Below are 16,479 nucleotides of genomic sequence, written 5' to 3' on the forward strand. Positions count from 1 at the left end.
ACGTTTAATAATACTATAGACTTAAATTTTCTATTCTTGGGGTGCCTGTGTGGCTCAGTCAGTTGAGTGTCCAATTCTTGGACAAGTCATGATCTCATGGGTTTGATCCTGATGGCAGGCTTTGTGCTGACAGTACAGAGCCTGCTTGGGATTCTCTCTCTCTCCTTTCTCTGCCCCTTCCCCCCTCCCTCTCTCTCTGTCTCTCTCTCTCTCTCAATAAAATAAGTAAACCTAAAAAATAGAAATTTTTCTATTCTAACATAATTAAAAACATTTTTGAGGTAAAATAATGAGACTGATCTCTTCATTTTCTCCAGCTACCTCTCAACAGCGCAGATGGGATTTATGAGCTACGTGTAACTGGACGTGCCCAGGATGAGATCTTATTCTCTAATAGTACGCGCTTATCATTTGAGACCAAGAGAATGACTGTCTTCATTCAAACAGACAAGTCCCTGTACAAGCCGAAGCAGGAAGTGAAGTTTCGTGTCATTACACTCTTCTCAGATTTTAAACCTTATAAAACTTCTTTAAACATTCTAATTAAGGTAAGTGCCAGATAGAAATAAAGTAAGAAGTTCAAGCCATCTTACTAAAGCTCTGTGCGAAGTTCTGGTCAGGTTATCTTAGAATTAGCCTTGGGTAAGCTTCCCTCCCAACATGAGAATACTCTCTCTCGGAAGGGAAATGGTAGAGCAGTGGGGTCAGAGCTCAGGCTCCAAAGTCGGCTAGCTTGGGCTCCAGTCCTTGCTTCTTCATTGATTAATTCATTTGTTAAACATTTTTTGAACTTCTGTGGTCAGGGCTCTGGAGTGGGGCACTGAGCAGAACAGATTAAGTCCCCTGCTCATATCAAGCTTATATTTCAGTGAATAGTGTGGAGACAGGCACTAAATAAACACATAAATATGTATATAAAGGGACTGGTGTGTGTCTGTGTGTGTGTGTGTGTGTGTGTGTGTGTAAGAGAGAGAGAGTGTTTATGTTTGCTCTTTTCTCTAGATTGTTAGGGGAGTCCTATTTGAGCAGAGACCTAAAGGAAATAAAAGAATGAGCCCATACATACAGAGGGAACAGCTTGTGTAAAGGCCCTGGTGGGAACTCGTTGGGTGGATTGGAGGAAAAATAGGCTGAAAGTGTACCAGGGTGTGAGGGGACAAATATTAGGAGATGAGGTAAGATAGAGGTATGTTGGTTGGAGGAGGGATGGACCATACAGGGTCTTCTTAGGCATGATATGGACTTTGGATTTTAGTCTGAGTGAAGCAAGAATTCACTGGAGAATTCTGAGGACAGGCGTGATGTGGTTTGACTTATAAAAGGATCACTGTCTGCTCTAAGAAGAATAGATGCTAGTTGTGTGAGAAAATTAATCTCTCAGAGCCCCAGTTTCTTTATTTGTAGAATGTGTAATAATAATAATACCTCACAAAGGTTTTGTGAGATAATCCAAGCACAGCATTTAGAACTATGCCTGCCACATAGTACATGCTCACTGAACATTAGCTCTTGTTATTATGGGAACCCCTTTGGCAGGGAGTCATTTGGCCTCTGCTGCTTGCACACTCTGATAGTCTGGAGGCAGATAGTTAGACTGAGTGTTTTCCTGTGGGAACCAAGTTGAGGACCATTGATATCCTGCTGGACCTGCTTTTCTATACTTATGCTGAGGAGAATACTAGACATTTGATCATTACATGGAAATAAGGTGATCAGCTCACCCCAGTTTGCCTGGGACTCTCTTGATTTTATAACTGAAAGTCCCTGGTCCTGGGAACCCTCTTGGTTTCCTTCAATGTTCTGATAAATGACATAGAATGGAAGGCAAATTTAGGTTTTTTAGTTCAGCATCTTCCTATTCTTCTTAACTTCTTTGTTGTTATAAATTAAACTAAAAGCCAAACAAAAATCAAGCAAACAAACATGTATACGTGTAACTTCCAGCCAGATTGTGTTTGTAGCAAACACATCAGCTGGCATGCTGCTCAGTGTGTATTTCTTGAATTTCCAAGAATTGCAGTCCTGTGAATCTCTGCCTTCACTGTATAACAGAATGTCTAAAAAGGAGGTTGGCATAGTGAATAGCATGTCTAAATTCAAGTAGCTCTCTAAGCAGGGCTTTATGGACCGCAGTCATATCATCTTTCACCGTTTATCCACATATACTGAGAACTTAGTACGTGCCAGAAATTAAGTGTAAGGTGGGGGATTTAGAGGTCACCTGCCTGTCTCTGGCGGTTTATATCCAATCTGCCTCGTTCTACCTGTGGTAATGAAAGTCAGCACTTGATAAATTGCCCGTTCTAGGCATCAACCCAGAACTAACCCTGCTGATGCGGGACAAATACCTCACAGAGGTTTTTGTGAGGATTAAAGTGAGTAATTTAAGTAAAGCATTTAGAACTGTGCTGTCTGTGCATTTTTATTATTTTGCCTCGCCATGGTGCTTTAGGATCTGCCTTTGAAACCTTTGATTTGTACTCTTGGGCTATTCTCTACAACTCTGGGCTTTGCTTGCCACATTTGGCTTTCTCAGAGAGACCTGTGGTCCTGAGAAATTCTACTGGCTTTGCCAGCATGTGGCCCTCTTGGCTCGGGAAGGGGCGTTTAGACTGAAATTCGACCTGGAACCCAGAGTGGTTGGGAACAGTGCCCAGGGGGTTGCCATACTCTGCTGTCTGCACCCGGGCAGTGAGGCTGGGATATGAACTCAGGTCCAGCCTTGCCACTTGCAGAAGCCACATGGGAGCACTGATGCCCACACTGCTGTCTTCCTCCATCTGAAAAACAGTCATTTGGGCCAGAATGTGATGTTTTCTACATCTTTCAGTGTAGAATAGTTGGTTTCTTGGCAAAACCTCTTAGAAAAAAGTGGAACTTAGTGTAACAAGAACCCCTGACTTGAACAAAGTTGTACTCCCTAGTACAGCACCACCTTCAGGCTAACGTGGAGAAGTGCACTGATGGCTGGGAGGCTAACTTCTCGGAATCCATCCTGCCCGGTCAAGAAGAGAGTCAGTGATACTGTAATAGTAAGTGACCTAACAGGACAGCTAGTAGCTACACTTGTGGTGAGCATAGCAGAGTGTATAAACTTGTCTAATCAGTAAGCTGTAAAAAAAAGAAAAAGAATTGCTGTAGCTGTAGGATGTAGCTAAAATATTGACTGTCAAGTCACAGCATGTTCAGGGGGTGCTCAGTGTTTTGTGGTTTGTTTTTTTTTTTTCATCATTTGGTATTATTAATTTTGTCTGCCTTGATAACTGACCTTCTCAGGTTGAAAAGGCCTTCAGGGCCCTTTTGACAGTGGTAAAAACGTGCCCTACCTCTGCTCTAATTCTCGCTACCTCTGGCTACTCTGGCTTGACACTATGGAAACCAGTGCCTTCAACACCTCCATGGTAGCTGGCACAGCAGACTTCTACCGTGACTCCCTTCCTGAAGAAAGTACAGATGAATGACCTTGTATGGGAATAGCTGTTGTTGCCTTAAGGGTGTATCTTGTGATTGTGCCCTGACACTCTGGCGTGGGGCAGCCATGACAAAACCAGGACCTCATCCCTGGTGAGGTGAGGGGACCACCTCGTTTAAGTGATTTGACTTCTCCAGTTCTACATGCTAGACAGACGCTGGGTGCATAATCCAGGACTCTGAGGAGTGGCAGAAATACTCCTACTGGACATATTCTCCAGCCGGGGATTTATTGCTTGAGACAGTCTGGCACAGGCAGCAGGTACTGTGCTGTGCTGAGGCACCAGAACCATCTAAAGGTGACTCAACACAAGGGGCCACTATTGCAGCATCTCCAGCATGTGGCTGTTCTGACTGTGTCAGAGCCACTGTCCATGTTGTATATGGCTGTCCTGTGTGTGTCCTAGCAGGAGATGGTGACATACAAATGCTGGGTTCTGCTGTGGTGCCACCATGCATGGCCCGTTCGAATCCTGATGTGTAAAAACTTCTGGTGTTTCTACATTGTCTGTGTTTTCCGGTTGGTGACAGTTAGGCCTAGGTCTGAGGCAGGCTTGACAAACCAGAGAGATTATCTCATTCACTCCCAACCGTCCAGATCCTCCAGGTTCAAAGTCGTCAAAGACTTCATTTAGAACTTCCTTTGTAGGGCCATGGTACCACCTGGGAGAAGCGTATACCCTCACCAAATAATGCATCAGCAGAGTATGAACATTCCTTTCCATTCAGTTTAAATAACACTGGGAATTATTATTATTATTTTTTATTTTTGTCAGGCTGACAGAAGAAAAAAGGTATTTTTTGTTTTCACCCACGCGTCATGCTGTGGCAGGTGCAGGAGAGCCAACAGCTGATTACAATGCCCGTCCTAGGAGTTTGCCAAGGAGGGTGACCTACTTAGTCTTGACTTGCTTTGGTCTTTGGTTTTAACAATTAGTTTCTGGCTTACTAGACTATTCCTAACTCAATTCTCAGCATTGTCCTTACCTCTGACTTTCACATCCTCCCTCACTTGGGGAGAGAGGTTTCTTCTGGCTTCCGTTAACTGGGCTGACCCACTACGTCTAGTCAAAGGATAGAGAATAACAATCAGGGAAAATATTTGATCCCTGCTCTCATGAGTTCACAGTCTAGCTGGGAACAAAAAACCCCATATAACCCATGAGTTCAGTAAACTCAAAAGGGGTAGTCCTCAAAAGGGGTAAACTCCAGATGTACTAGGGACTCTCCAGGAAGTGGCCATTTTGTCTGTTGGAAGCATGTATAGGAGGCAGGACACTGGAGCTTATTTCACCTATTGGACAGGAAGGGAGGGCATTCTGTGCAGCAATTGTGGAGGTTGAGAAGCATGGGCTTTTGGGAGTGAATTGCAAAGAAATCTGTATGTTTAGAGGAAGATGAGCATAGAAATATAGATGGAATCAGACTGCTAAGTTATGTAAACTATGTCAAGGAGCGTAGACCTCATTCTATAGGCAAACAAAAGCTATCACCACCTTGTGGTCCGCTGCTTGTCATATGTCAGGAACTGTACCAAGCATTTCCACCACTTTGCCTCAGTCTCAGATTTGTGTTTCAGATGGACAACACTGTTGGCAGAGGGGAAGATGTATTTATTGGAGGGCAAGAGTGGAGGAGGGAGATTAGTCGTAATAGTCAGAAAACAGGACATGGCAGCTGGATGTGAGGATTAGAGAGAGATTAAAGAGGTGGAGTTGATGGTGCTGGGAATGTGAAGGGAAGTCCGGGATGACTGCTGCATTGGCTTGGCTGAGTGTGCATGACGGGATCCTTGGGGAAGTCTAGGAAAACTGAAGTGTTTTTCCTGGACAACCTTGGCTAAACATGGCTATGATACATTTTGTTGGATTAAACGGTGTGTGGGTTCGAATCCTGAATTCATGTATTACTTACAGTTGAGTGTTTACCTAACCTCTGTGGGAATCTGTTTTCTGCTATAATGTGAGGACAGTCCTACCCTGAGGGAGAGTTGTGATGATTGAGTGACGTATGAGTGGTAATGATACGACAGAGTGCCTGACACGCAGTGGGCCCTGAATACATACACGAGGTCTGTTATCTCTAGGTTAACAATGACAGCACAGGTTTGGTGCTACACATGTCGTGTGTGTTCCATGTAGAGGGAAATATGGTGCCAAGAATTGGAAGGTGGAGCAGAATAAAGATGTTCTCAGGAGGGTATGAGAAAGGAAGAAATTCTGATTTGTCTTCTGTTTAGTAACGTATGGCCAACATTTTACAAAACGTATCTCTGTGCCATATTTAGGATGTCCCTGGGAGTGCTGCATGGAGGGCATCATTCATAACACATGTATGCGGCAGTATTTATATAGTTAACATGTACGGTTTTTGTTGTAGGACCCCAAGTCCAATTTGATCCAACAGTGGTTGTCAGAACAAAGTGATCTTGGCATCGTTTCCAAAACTTTTCAATTATCTTCCCATCCAATACTTGGTGACTGGTCCATTCAAGTTCAAGTGAATGTGAGTATAAATATATTTTCAGGGGGAATGCTAAAGTGATTTAATTAGGTCAGGTGGGGAAATATCTCCAATGTCATTTATTCAATGAACAGAAAATTGTTAATCTGAACATCTAGATAATTTAAGGGGTTTATTTTGAAGTTACTGTGTTTATCAATGGGTTAGCTTTCATTGTAATATGTTAGAGGTTTAGCCATTGTTGTCTTTTTCTGTAATACAATGTTTGAAGGTTAAAACACTTGGCATTTTTTTAAATGTTTATTTTTGATAGACAGAGAGAGACAGAGCATGAGCAGGGGAGGGTCAGAGAGAGAGGGAGACACAGAATCTGAAAGCAGACTCCAGGCTCTGAGCTGTTAACACAGAGCCAGACGTGGGGCTCGAACTCACAGAGTGCGAGATCATGACCTGAGCCGAAGTCGGATGCTCAACCGACTGAGCCACCCAGGCGCCACAAAACGTTTTGTGTTTAATGTAAAACTGATTAATGTTTATTTTACTTATTCAGTGCATACATTGAGTATTTTAAAACTAAGCTACAGATACATAGTTATAATTTAGCAAATTTTATGTCTCTGAATGACTCCTGATGAGATTGGACTAACCTACTTTATCATTGTTTTCAAACACACAGTGATTGGGGTGTCTGGGTGGCTATGCGGTTAAGTGTCTGACTTTGGCTCATATCATGATCTCACGTTTCATGCTTTGGAGCTCCGCATAGGTCTCTGTGCTGACAGCTCAGAGCCTGGAGCCTGCTTCAGGTTCTGTGTCTCCCTCTCTCTCTGCCCCTCCCCCACTTGTGCCTCTCTCTGTCTCTCTCTCAAAAAACAAAACAAAACAAAACATTAAAACATACCAAAAAAAAAAAAAAAAGAAACAGTGGTTTTAAACGACCACACCAATTTTCTGTTCCCCAAGTCCTCTTTCTCCCCAACTCCTCTACCTACTTCCTTTGTTTGTTGCCAACCTTTGAAGCTCTGAGATCTCACAGGGCAGACTCATCTCTCTGCCTTAGGTTTTCTCCTGTGCATCCCTGTGTGATGTTTGAAGATTCATTGAATATTGTCCCATTTTCCTCTGGAGTTTATTAAAAAATATATAAGTTTGTGAATAAGAGCTTTTAAAAATAGTTCTATTAAAAGAGCTGTTGACATTTTGGACAAAAATTTTTTGCTGTGGGCATGGTTGGGTACACTGTAGGATGTTTAGCAGGATCTTTAGCCTCAGCCCCTCAGATGCCAGTAGCAGCCCGAGTGTGCCAAACAGAATTGTCTACAGGCATTGTCACTCTCCACGGGGGAAAAAATACCCTCTCCCTTCCCCACTGAGAACCACTTTATTAGAAGGAATAATCATTCATTAACATAAGACCTTAAGTGGGATAAGTGTACCAAAAAAAATAAAAAAAAATTTTCTCCTTTCTGCTTTTAGGAAGGGGTCACATCCTAAAAGCAGATCTAGTCTCTCTTAGCCAGCACATGGTTTTTGAGCATCCATGAAGAGTGCCTGCGGAGAGGGTGTGCTGCAGGGGTGAGACAGTTGGGCAGTGAGAAAGTGTAGAGGTGTGTGTAGGGCTCAGGGAAGCCTGGAGGAGGGGGTGTTGAGCTCTAGGGGAGCCAGACATTTGTGCTTATGGAGGAAGAGGAGAGTCAGTGTTTGTGAGACTTCACAGAGAGAAGGCTGTGTGTAGACGTTGGGAAGATGGAAGAGAGCCTCACGGGTCTGGGGGTTTGGGAGAAGTTTGGTGTTACTGGCACATGTGGGGAATGATGGGAGTTGATGATTAGGACATATACTGTGAGCGTGAAGGAATTAGGGTTTTCTTAGTTCCCACCTTTGATTTCACTATAGAGTTCTCCAGGATCAGTTGTTTATCCATCTGTCTGTCTTTCCATCTATCTGTCCCTGTATCAAATATGTGAGGGCGTATAGGGCAGTTGTGGAAATAAGGAGGTAAACATGCAAAATCTCTGTCCTCAATATCATCGTTGTGCTGACATGGATAATAGGATAAAAGTTGAATAACGTAAGCGTGACAGGAAAACAAGGCAGTGTGACAGTGGAGGAATCGTGAGGTGCTGAGTCAGTGAGGTCCATCAGGTGTTGTTTTTTTTTTTTTTAATTTTAAAATTTATTTTATTTTTTAAGTTCCAAAAAATTTTATTTTTTTAATTTAAATTCAAGTTAGTTAACATATATAGTGTAATAATGATTTCAGGAATAGAAATTAGTGATTCATCAATTACACATAACACCCTGTGCTCATCCCAACAAGTGCCCTCCTTAATGCCCATCGCCCATTTAGCCCATCCCCCCACCCAAACACCACACCAGCAACCCTCAGTTTGTTCTCTGTATTTAAGAGTCTCTTATGGTTTGTCTTCCTTTCTTTTTTTTTTTTTTTTTTTATCTTATTTTTGTTTCCCTTCCCCTATGTTCATCTGTTTTCTTTCTTAAATTCCACATAGGAGTGAAATCATATGATATTTGCCTTTCTCTGACTGACTTAGTTTGCTTAGTATAATACACTCTAGTTTCATCCACATTGTTGCAAATGGCAAGATTTCATTCTTTTTCATCGCCAAGTAATCTTCCATTGTATCTATGTACCACATCTTCTTTATCTTCTTCATCAGTCTGTGGCATTTGGGCTCTTTCCATACTTTGGCTATTGTTGATAGTGCTGCTATAAACACTGGGGTGCATGTGCCCCTTCGAATCAGCACTCCTGTATCCTTTGGATAAATACCTAGTAGTGTAATTGCTGGGTCGTAGGGTAGTTCTATCAGTAATTTTTTGAGGAACCTCCATCTGTTTTCCAGAGTGGCCACACCAGTTTGCATTCCCACCACCAGCGCAAAAGGGTTCCTCTCTCTCTGCACCCTTGCCAACATCTGTCATTTCCTGAGTTGTTAATTTTAGCTGTTCTGACAAGTGTGAGGTGGTGTCTCATTGTGGTTTGATTTGTATTTCCCTCATCAGGTACTTCTAAGGGTGCAGGGTGACTTGGACTAGCATGGGATAAAGAAGGTGTATTGTAAGGATGAGTGCTGATGCTTTTGGGATCGCATCTCATTCTGTCTCTCTGGCTGAGTCATTCTCCCCTCACTCTTCTGTCAACCTCTGTGGTGTTTTTAGTCCAAATCTGGACTGGTCGCATTGGCTCATCTGAAAAACCATCATCTCAGAGTCCTTCAAGCAACCCTCTTTGTTGGTGGCTGTGGATAGACTTCCCTTGGGTCAGTGTCCACTGTTGGTCCATTCAGAGGCATTTCTGCACGGTGGCCAGGGACAATCTCAGCTGGGTGGCAGCCTCCAAGAGGTTAATTTGTTCAGTGAGTGGTGAATAGGATATGTACTAGAACACAGAGGGTGATAGGATAGTGGAGAAAGACTTTTGGAAGATGTGAGATCATAAGTTGAAAATTAACAGGATTTCTCATGCAGTGGTTTGTGGACTGGATCTGTCATATTGATTTGGTCATATTGATTAGGAAAAGAAAGACAAGGAAAGGTAGGTGCTTAAAAAATTCAAATCATTTACAAGATTTGGCCTTTGCCCACCTTTTCAGCTTTGTTAAGTGCCACCCTTGTCCTCGAACAGCCTTGAATGGCCTAATCCCTGTAGACATCTCCATAGCACTCTGTGCTTCTCTTGGTTCATTCATGTCACTTTTAACTGGTGGCATCTAAGAGACTGTAGTCTTTTGGGGCTTGTTCACATCTGTGTCTCTATGACTTAGCACGTGTTTCACACATGGATATCAGTCAGTATTTATTAGATGAGTGTATTAAAGGTATTTAATAATCATTAGTATTGAAATACATATAATGTCTCCTTTTCCACATTCCGTAAGGCATCTTTATCTTTTAGAAAAGACCAGCATATTAATCAGGTACTTGGTGATACAATGTTTTTCTCCCAAATTTTATTGAGGTACAGTTGACAAAAGGATAGGTTACTTAAGTTTACAGTATGATTATTTGATATACATACACGTTGTGAAAGGATTCCTGCCAGGTTATATAATGTTAAGGCACACACTAAGGAAATCTAAGCACTTTTATTTAAAAAAAAAGAAAAGAAAAGAAAAGAAAGAGAGTCCTTTAAGGGCCGCCAGGGGTCAGTGTAATCAAAGAAATGTTATGGGAAGCAACCCGAGACCCTGTATTGGTCTCTGGTTTTTATCTTTCCTGGACTCCTGCACAACATTCAAAGATTGTTTATTGCTTATTATTGAACTCCTTTTTCTTTCAGCAGTAAATAATGACTGTGGTAGAAATATATTTATTATTTAAATAGTCCACCACTGTACACTATATTTTTGTTTTTCTAAGGCACTGACCATTCTCAGGATTAGATCTCAGGGAAGGGAAAACATTTCCGAAGAATGTTTTGAAATTCCATTTGTCTCTAGCAAAAATATGGAGTGATCTTAGTGTTAGACTTATTGGAGCTTTGATTTGTAGTGACTGTAATCAGTGTGGCATTCTTTTTTTTTTCTAAGTGTTTATTTATTTTGAGAGAGAGAGAGAGAGAGAGGGAGCGAGGGAGGGGCAGAGAGAGAGGAAGAGAGAGAATCACAAGCAGTGTCCACGCTCAAGATAGAGCCCTACTCAGGGCTTGATCTCACAACCATGAGATCAGGACCTTGACTTGAGATCATGACCATGAGATAATGACTTGAGCCAATATCGAGCTGGATGCTTAACTGACTGAGCTACCCAGGTGTCCCAATTAGCAAGGCATTCTTAAATCACCCTTTATGCTAGGCCAGAAAAAGAATCCTTTAGGTAAAGCACACTTGGTGGGCTCCTTGGCATTTCTACAACCGTAACATGTACCTTTATAGAATAAGTGTGAACGAGTCATTTATTATATACTAACCTTTCTAGGTTACTACATTTCTTTTGACCTTCCGGTATTGCTTTTCACTTTCAGGATTTTTAATGATGACTAACTATTTTGATTTCATAAAATTTCTAGGTTTTTATTCTTATTTTTTATCTCTTTATTGTGCAGTATATAATGGTAGAGCACACACAGTAAGTTCTCCTTATATTCACAGACATGCACTTTTTATAATGATAGTTTATTTATTTATTTAAAGTATTTATTTATTTTGAGAAAGAGAGAGAGAGAGAATGAGCATGAGCAGGAGAGGGGCAGAGAGAGAGGGAGAGGAGAGAATCCCAAGTAGGCTCTGCACTGTCAGCACAGAGCCAGATGTGAGGCTCGATCACAAACCTTAAGATCATGACCTGTACCAAAATCCAGAGTTGGACGCTTAACTGACTGAGCCACCCAGGTGCCCCTATTATGCTAGTTTAATTACATTGCAAAGCAACTCTTGATAATAACTTTTAAGCTCTTTAAAAAAATTTTTTTAAATGTTTATTTATTTTTGAGAGAGACAGACAGAGTGCAAGCTGGGGAGGGGCAGAGACACAGAATCCGAAGCAGGCTCCAGGCTCTGAGCTGTCAGCGCAGAGCCCGACATGGAGCTTGAACTCATGGACTGTGAGATCATGACCTGAGCTGAAGTCGGATGCTTAACAGAATGAGCCACCCAGGTGCCCCTAAGCTCTTTTAAACTTAGGAAATTTAGTAAGAGCACTGATTTTTTTTTTTTTTTTTTTTTTATTTGTGCTACTTATGCATGTACTTAATTTGTGTACCTGCCTGGAATGTGAATGGTTCTTTGCTGTGCTGGGGACTGTGCTTCTTCTCTTGAGAAGAATCACTATCCCTTTTTCCTTTAGTAGCACCTCCCCTGCCCCAACATTTCTGTCTTAACTTCCAGGAGCACCGCATCCTCCTCTTAGAGGGTAGAGGTTTATTTTAGCTATAATGCCTCTTCATAGAAGTGTGTTTTACAGAGTTGCTATGTTTCAGGTACATTAAAGGACAACTGGGGAGATGTGCTCCAGTTTAATAATCATCTTACAAATACACCTTGGGCAGATAACTTGTGAATGTTAAACACTGCTTATATTTTCATTGTTTTGCAGTACTTCTCTAGGTGCCTTATCTTTCTAGGTATCTACCTCTTGACTGGTATCCTTGGCTCTCCCAAATAGTTGCAATTTTGTTTTTCATTATTTTTAAAGTAGACTCAGCACCGAACGTGGGGCTCAGACTTATGATTGTGAGATGAAGAGTCTCATGCTCTATTGACTGAGCCTTTCCTTTTTTTTTAATTGTGGTAAAATATACATGAAATTTACTATCTTAACTTTTGAGTGTATGGTTTAGTGGTATTAAATATACTCACATTGTTGTCCAGCCATCACTGCCATCGATCTCCTGAACTCTTTACATCTTGCAGAACTGAAACTGTTGACCCACTAAACACTAACTTCCCATTCCTCCTCTTTTCCAGCCAGGGGCAACCACCATTCTACTTTCTGTCCCTATGAACTTGACTACTCTAAGTACTTCATATAGGTGGGGCCATATAGTATTTGTTTTTTGTTTTTGTTTTTGTTTTTTGTGACTGGCTTATTTCACCTAGCATAATATCCTCAAGGTTTATCCATATGGCAGCATGTGTCAGAATTTCATTCCTTTTTAAGGCTGAAAATATTCCATTGCATGTATAACCAGGTTTCATTACAAATGATCTTTCATCTATGATTTAAAAATTATATTCCAGGTTTAGAGGTTCTTTAAAACCTTTTTTTTTTTAAATTTGAGATAGAGATAAAGAGAGAGAATGAGAGAGAGAGAGAGAGACAGCAAGGGGAGGGGCAGCAGGAGAGAGAGAGAGAGAGAGAGAGAGAGAGAGAGAGAGAGAGAGAGACTCAAGCAGGATCCATGCTCAGTGTGGAGCCCGACACAGGGCTTGATTCCACAACTCAGGGATCATGACCTGAGCCGAAATTAAGAGTTGGACACTCAACAAGCTGAGCCACCCAGGAATCCCTAAAAGTTGTTGAAAAGAATGGCTTGTGTTGGTGTCTGAACACCAGGCTCCTGGAGCCAGGAGGGACCTGGCCATACCAGCCCTTTCCCTGGGGGTAGCCCACAGTCCTCAGTTGCAGGACTCTGGGTGACCCCAGAATTGGCACTCCTGTTTCTCTGAGAACCTGAAGGAAGAGCCTGAGTCACAGAGAAATCCTGCTCAGTTGATAATTGTAGCTCTTACCCTTTTTCTACAGCGACAGATGGAAGCCTGTGTTCCCTTCTAGAGGAGCTCATGCAGCTAAGTTGAGCATGTGAAGTTCCACTTGCTAGAACTTACCAGTGTTCTCAAACAGCAGTGTGCCTAAGAGTCAACTGACTGGGGAGCTTGTTTAAGATGCAGAGTTCAGGGCCTACCCCCAGATCCCAAGTCAGTATTGCTGGCACATGACCTAAGAATTTGCATTTTAAATGAACACTCTGGGAAATTCCGTTGTTTTTCTGGACCACATCTTGAGAAATGCTGATTTATGTCCACAGTCAGGAGTCTTTACTTTCTATCTATTCTGCTGAGAGACAGTGTTGGGTAGTATAAAAGATGTAGAACAGGAGATGGACCCCCAATTCATTCTTTAATTTTCTAGTGGTGAGACTCTGGGCTGTTTACTTTGACTCTCTAGGTAAGTAGCTCTATGGAGCTCTCTGGTACCCTAGCTTACTATAGCAAATTTTTGGGGAAAATCTGTATTTTTACAACAGCTTCTCTGGTGATTTAGATGCACAGCCAGCGTGGGAACCACTGAACTAGGTGATCATGTGGTTTCTTCTAGTTGTAAGTGACTGTGGTTCTCAGCCCTTGTCTCACTCTGAAGCAGTGTTAGGGTGGGGACAAGTAATTGAAGGTAGAGAACTCAACTCAGTAGTCCCAAGACTTGAAATTAGTCCTTTGGAACCCTGTCTGATACATGTGGGTGTCAAGTTATTACGCAAATCAGAAGCAGTCTGCAACAAATTGTTCCTTTGTTTACAGCAGTTTCATGTATTTTCTTTCAAGTTAATTATTGTGGAAAGGTTAGTAAGGATTGCTAGCATCTCATGGCTTTTTATAGCCTTTTAGACTGCTCCTTATCTTTCTGGCCTTGCTGCCTAGCTATGGCCTGGGTCAGTTTCCTTCTGCTGGAGCTATTTGTCCTTTGCAAAGGAGCACATCTTTGTTTGGACAGTTCCTGTCCTTGAAGCTCTCTGCAAGTAGCATCTGGTAACCCTTCCCCTGGCTTGTGATGACAGCTTAACAGAAAGCATGGAGCAAACTGTGACAGGTCAGAAAACAGTGGCATCCTCTCTGGAATGTAGATGTAGCTTCCAAAATACTTTTGCTAGCCTCTGCTTAAAGGAAGACTGCTTTTTTTGGGAAAGACTTCAAGTTCTTACTTCCATGTGCTGGGAGAGAGGGGAGGGGAGTTGGTTTTAAAATTCTGATTTCTTACAGCGGCAACTGGCAGGTCAACACTTCATTCTCTGTTCTTCCACGGGTCCTTATACACACCTTTACTACAGCACTTACTGATCAGAGCAGTTGTTTCCTTTTTTTTTTTAATTGCGGCAAGATATAAATAACATAAAATTTACCATTGTAGCCATTTTTAAGTATATAGTTCAGTGGCATCAAGTACATTTACATCCATCACCACCATCAATTTCCAGAATTTGTTTCATCTTTCCAAACTGTGGTCAGTGTAGTTAAAAAAAGTTTTTTTTCAATGTGTATTTATTTTTGAGAGACAGAGACAGAGTGTGAGCGGGGAAGGGGCAGAGCAAGAGGGAGACACAGACCCAATGCAGGCTCCAGGGTCTGAGCTGTCAGCACAGAGCCTGACGTGGGGCTTGAACCCACAAGCCGTGAGAGCATGACCTGAGCTGAAGTCAGACGCTCAACAGACTGAGCCATCCAGGGTGCCCCAGGGTAGTTTTTTTTTTAATGTCTATTTTTTTGAGAGAGAGAGAGCATGAGCAGGGGAGGGGCAGAGAGAGAGGGGGACAAAGGATCAGAAGTGGGCTCTGTGCTGACAGCAGCGAGCCTGATGTGAGACTTGAACTCAAGAACTGTGAATTCATGACCTGAGTCGAAGTTGGACACTCAACCGACTGAGCCACCATTCTAGTTTTAAAAAATATGACTGCCTTATTTAGTAGACTGTGAGTTGCTTAAAGACAGGAATTCTATTTTCATTAATGTTCATATTTATTCTGGCTAATAAAGTATTTGATCTGTTGTAGGAACCCATTCATGCATGTGGGATGAAAGAATAAGTGAATGAACAGTTTCTTCTAGACTATTGCTATTAATTATTATCCTCTGTGGTATTCTTTGACTTAGAGTTCTAGTCTTCCATATACTACCAAACTTAGAAGAAATATGTTCATGTATTTGCATTTTGAGAATATGTATAGCTGCTGTATTTGAGGCACCTGTGAGCCAGTGGAAAACAGGCCTTTTGGATTAGTGTTCTGGACTTTCTGATTCTGAAAATTAAAAAAGGTTTCAGTCAAGAACTGAATATCCTAGCCTCTTATAAACTTCTGTAGTGAGCTGTTTGATCTGCTATTGTTAGTCCTTTGGTGGTATGCATTTTGATTTCTGGACCTCAACCTAATTTTTTTGAGGAGTTCCTTGTCTTGTTCTTTCCCTCCAAAAGCCACCCCAGGAGTGCCCTTCAAGGGTGTTTTACCTGCTGTCCTCTTCAGGTACCTCTTAATGGCATCAGGCAGAAACTCTGGGTCAGGTATTAGCGTATCAGTGAAATGGAGGGTGCTAGGAAGCCATCAGCACATAGCAAGGTTACCCCGTTCAACCTCCTCATTTTATGGAAGAAGAGTTGGAGAGAAGTAATGTGACCTGGTTAGGCTCACACAGTGTTATGGTAGGGTCAGAGCTAGAAGCTAGATTTCCTGACACTTTCAGCTGAATAACATTAAATTATTTAATATGTACTGTAATTGTTGTTTAAAGATAGTCATGTTTTTGGCTGAGTTTAGACGTCAACAGATCTTGCTGTATACATTGGTGGAGAAGATGCCCACATCTATGACATGATTTGAGGGTGCCAATCACTCCTTCACACATTAGATTGTTTCCTTGTTTTATATTTGGCTTTTAAAGTTTTTGTTTTAATTCCAGTTAGTTAACATACAGTGTTATATTAGGTTCAGGTGTATAATATAGTGATTCAACAGTTCTATACATTGCCTGGTGCTCATCACAGCAAGTGCACGCCTTAATCCCTTTCACCTATTTCACCCATCCCCCCACCCACTTCCCCTCTGGTAAGAGTCTGTTTCTTGGTTTGTCTCTCTCTTTTTTTTTCTTTCCGCTCCTTTGTTTTGTTTCTTAAATTCCACATATGGTATTTGTCTTTCTCTGACTGACTTACTTTGCTTAGCATTATACTCCCTAACTCCGTCCATGTTGTTGCAAATGGCAAGATTTTATTCTTTTTTTATGGCTGAGTGACATTACAATATATTTATATACCACATCTTCTTTATCCATTTATCGAGTGATGAACACTTAGGCTGCTTCCATAGTTTGGCTATTG

General features: G+C 41.8%; 1 protein-coding gene across 1 annotated transcript in view; it reads left to right on the forward strand.

The window, feature by feature from the left end:
* Nucleotides 1–16,479, forward strand: part of CD109 (CD109 molecule) — a 131,507-nt gene that overhangs the window by 28,259 nt on the left and 86,769 nt on the right. Inside the window, exons 4-5 of the mRNA XM_060615955.2 lie at nt 318–548; nt 5,851–5,976. Of these exons, the coding sequence (XP_060471938.1) occupies nt 318–548; nt 5,851–5,976 (357 nt within the window). The remainder of the gene's footprint in view (nt 1–317; nt 549–5,850; nt 5,977–16,479) is intronic.

Source organism: Panthera onca, chromosome B2 (genome assembly GCF_046562875.1).
Source record: "Panthera onca isolate mPanOnc1 chromosome B2, mPanOnc1 haplotype 2, whole genome shotgun sequence".
NCBI lineage: Eukaryota > Metazoa > Chordata > Mammalia > Carnivora > Felidae > Panthera > Panthera onca.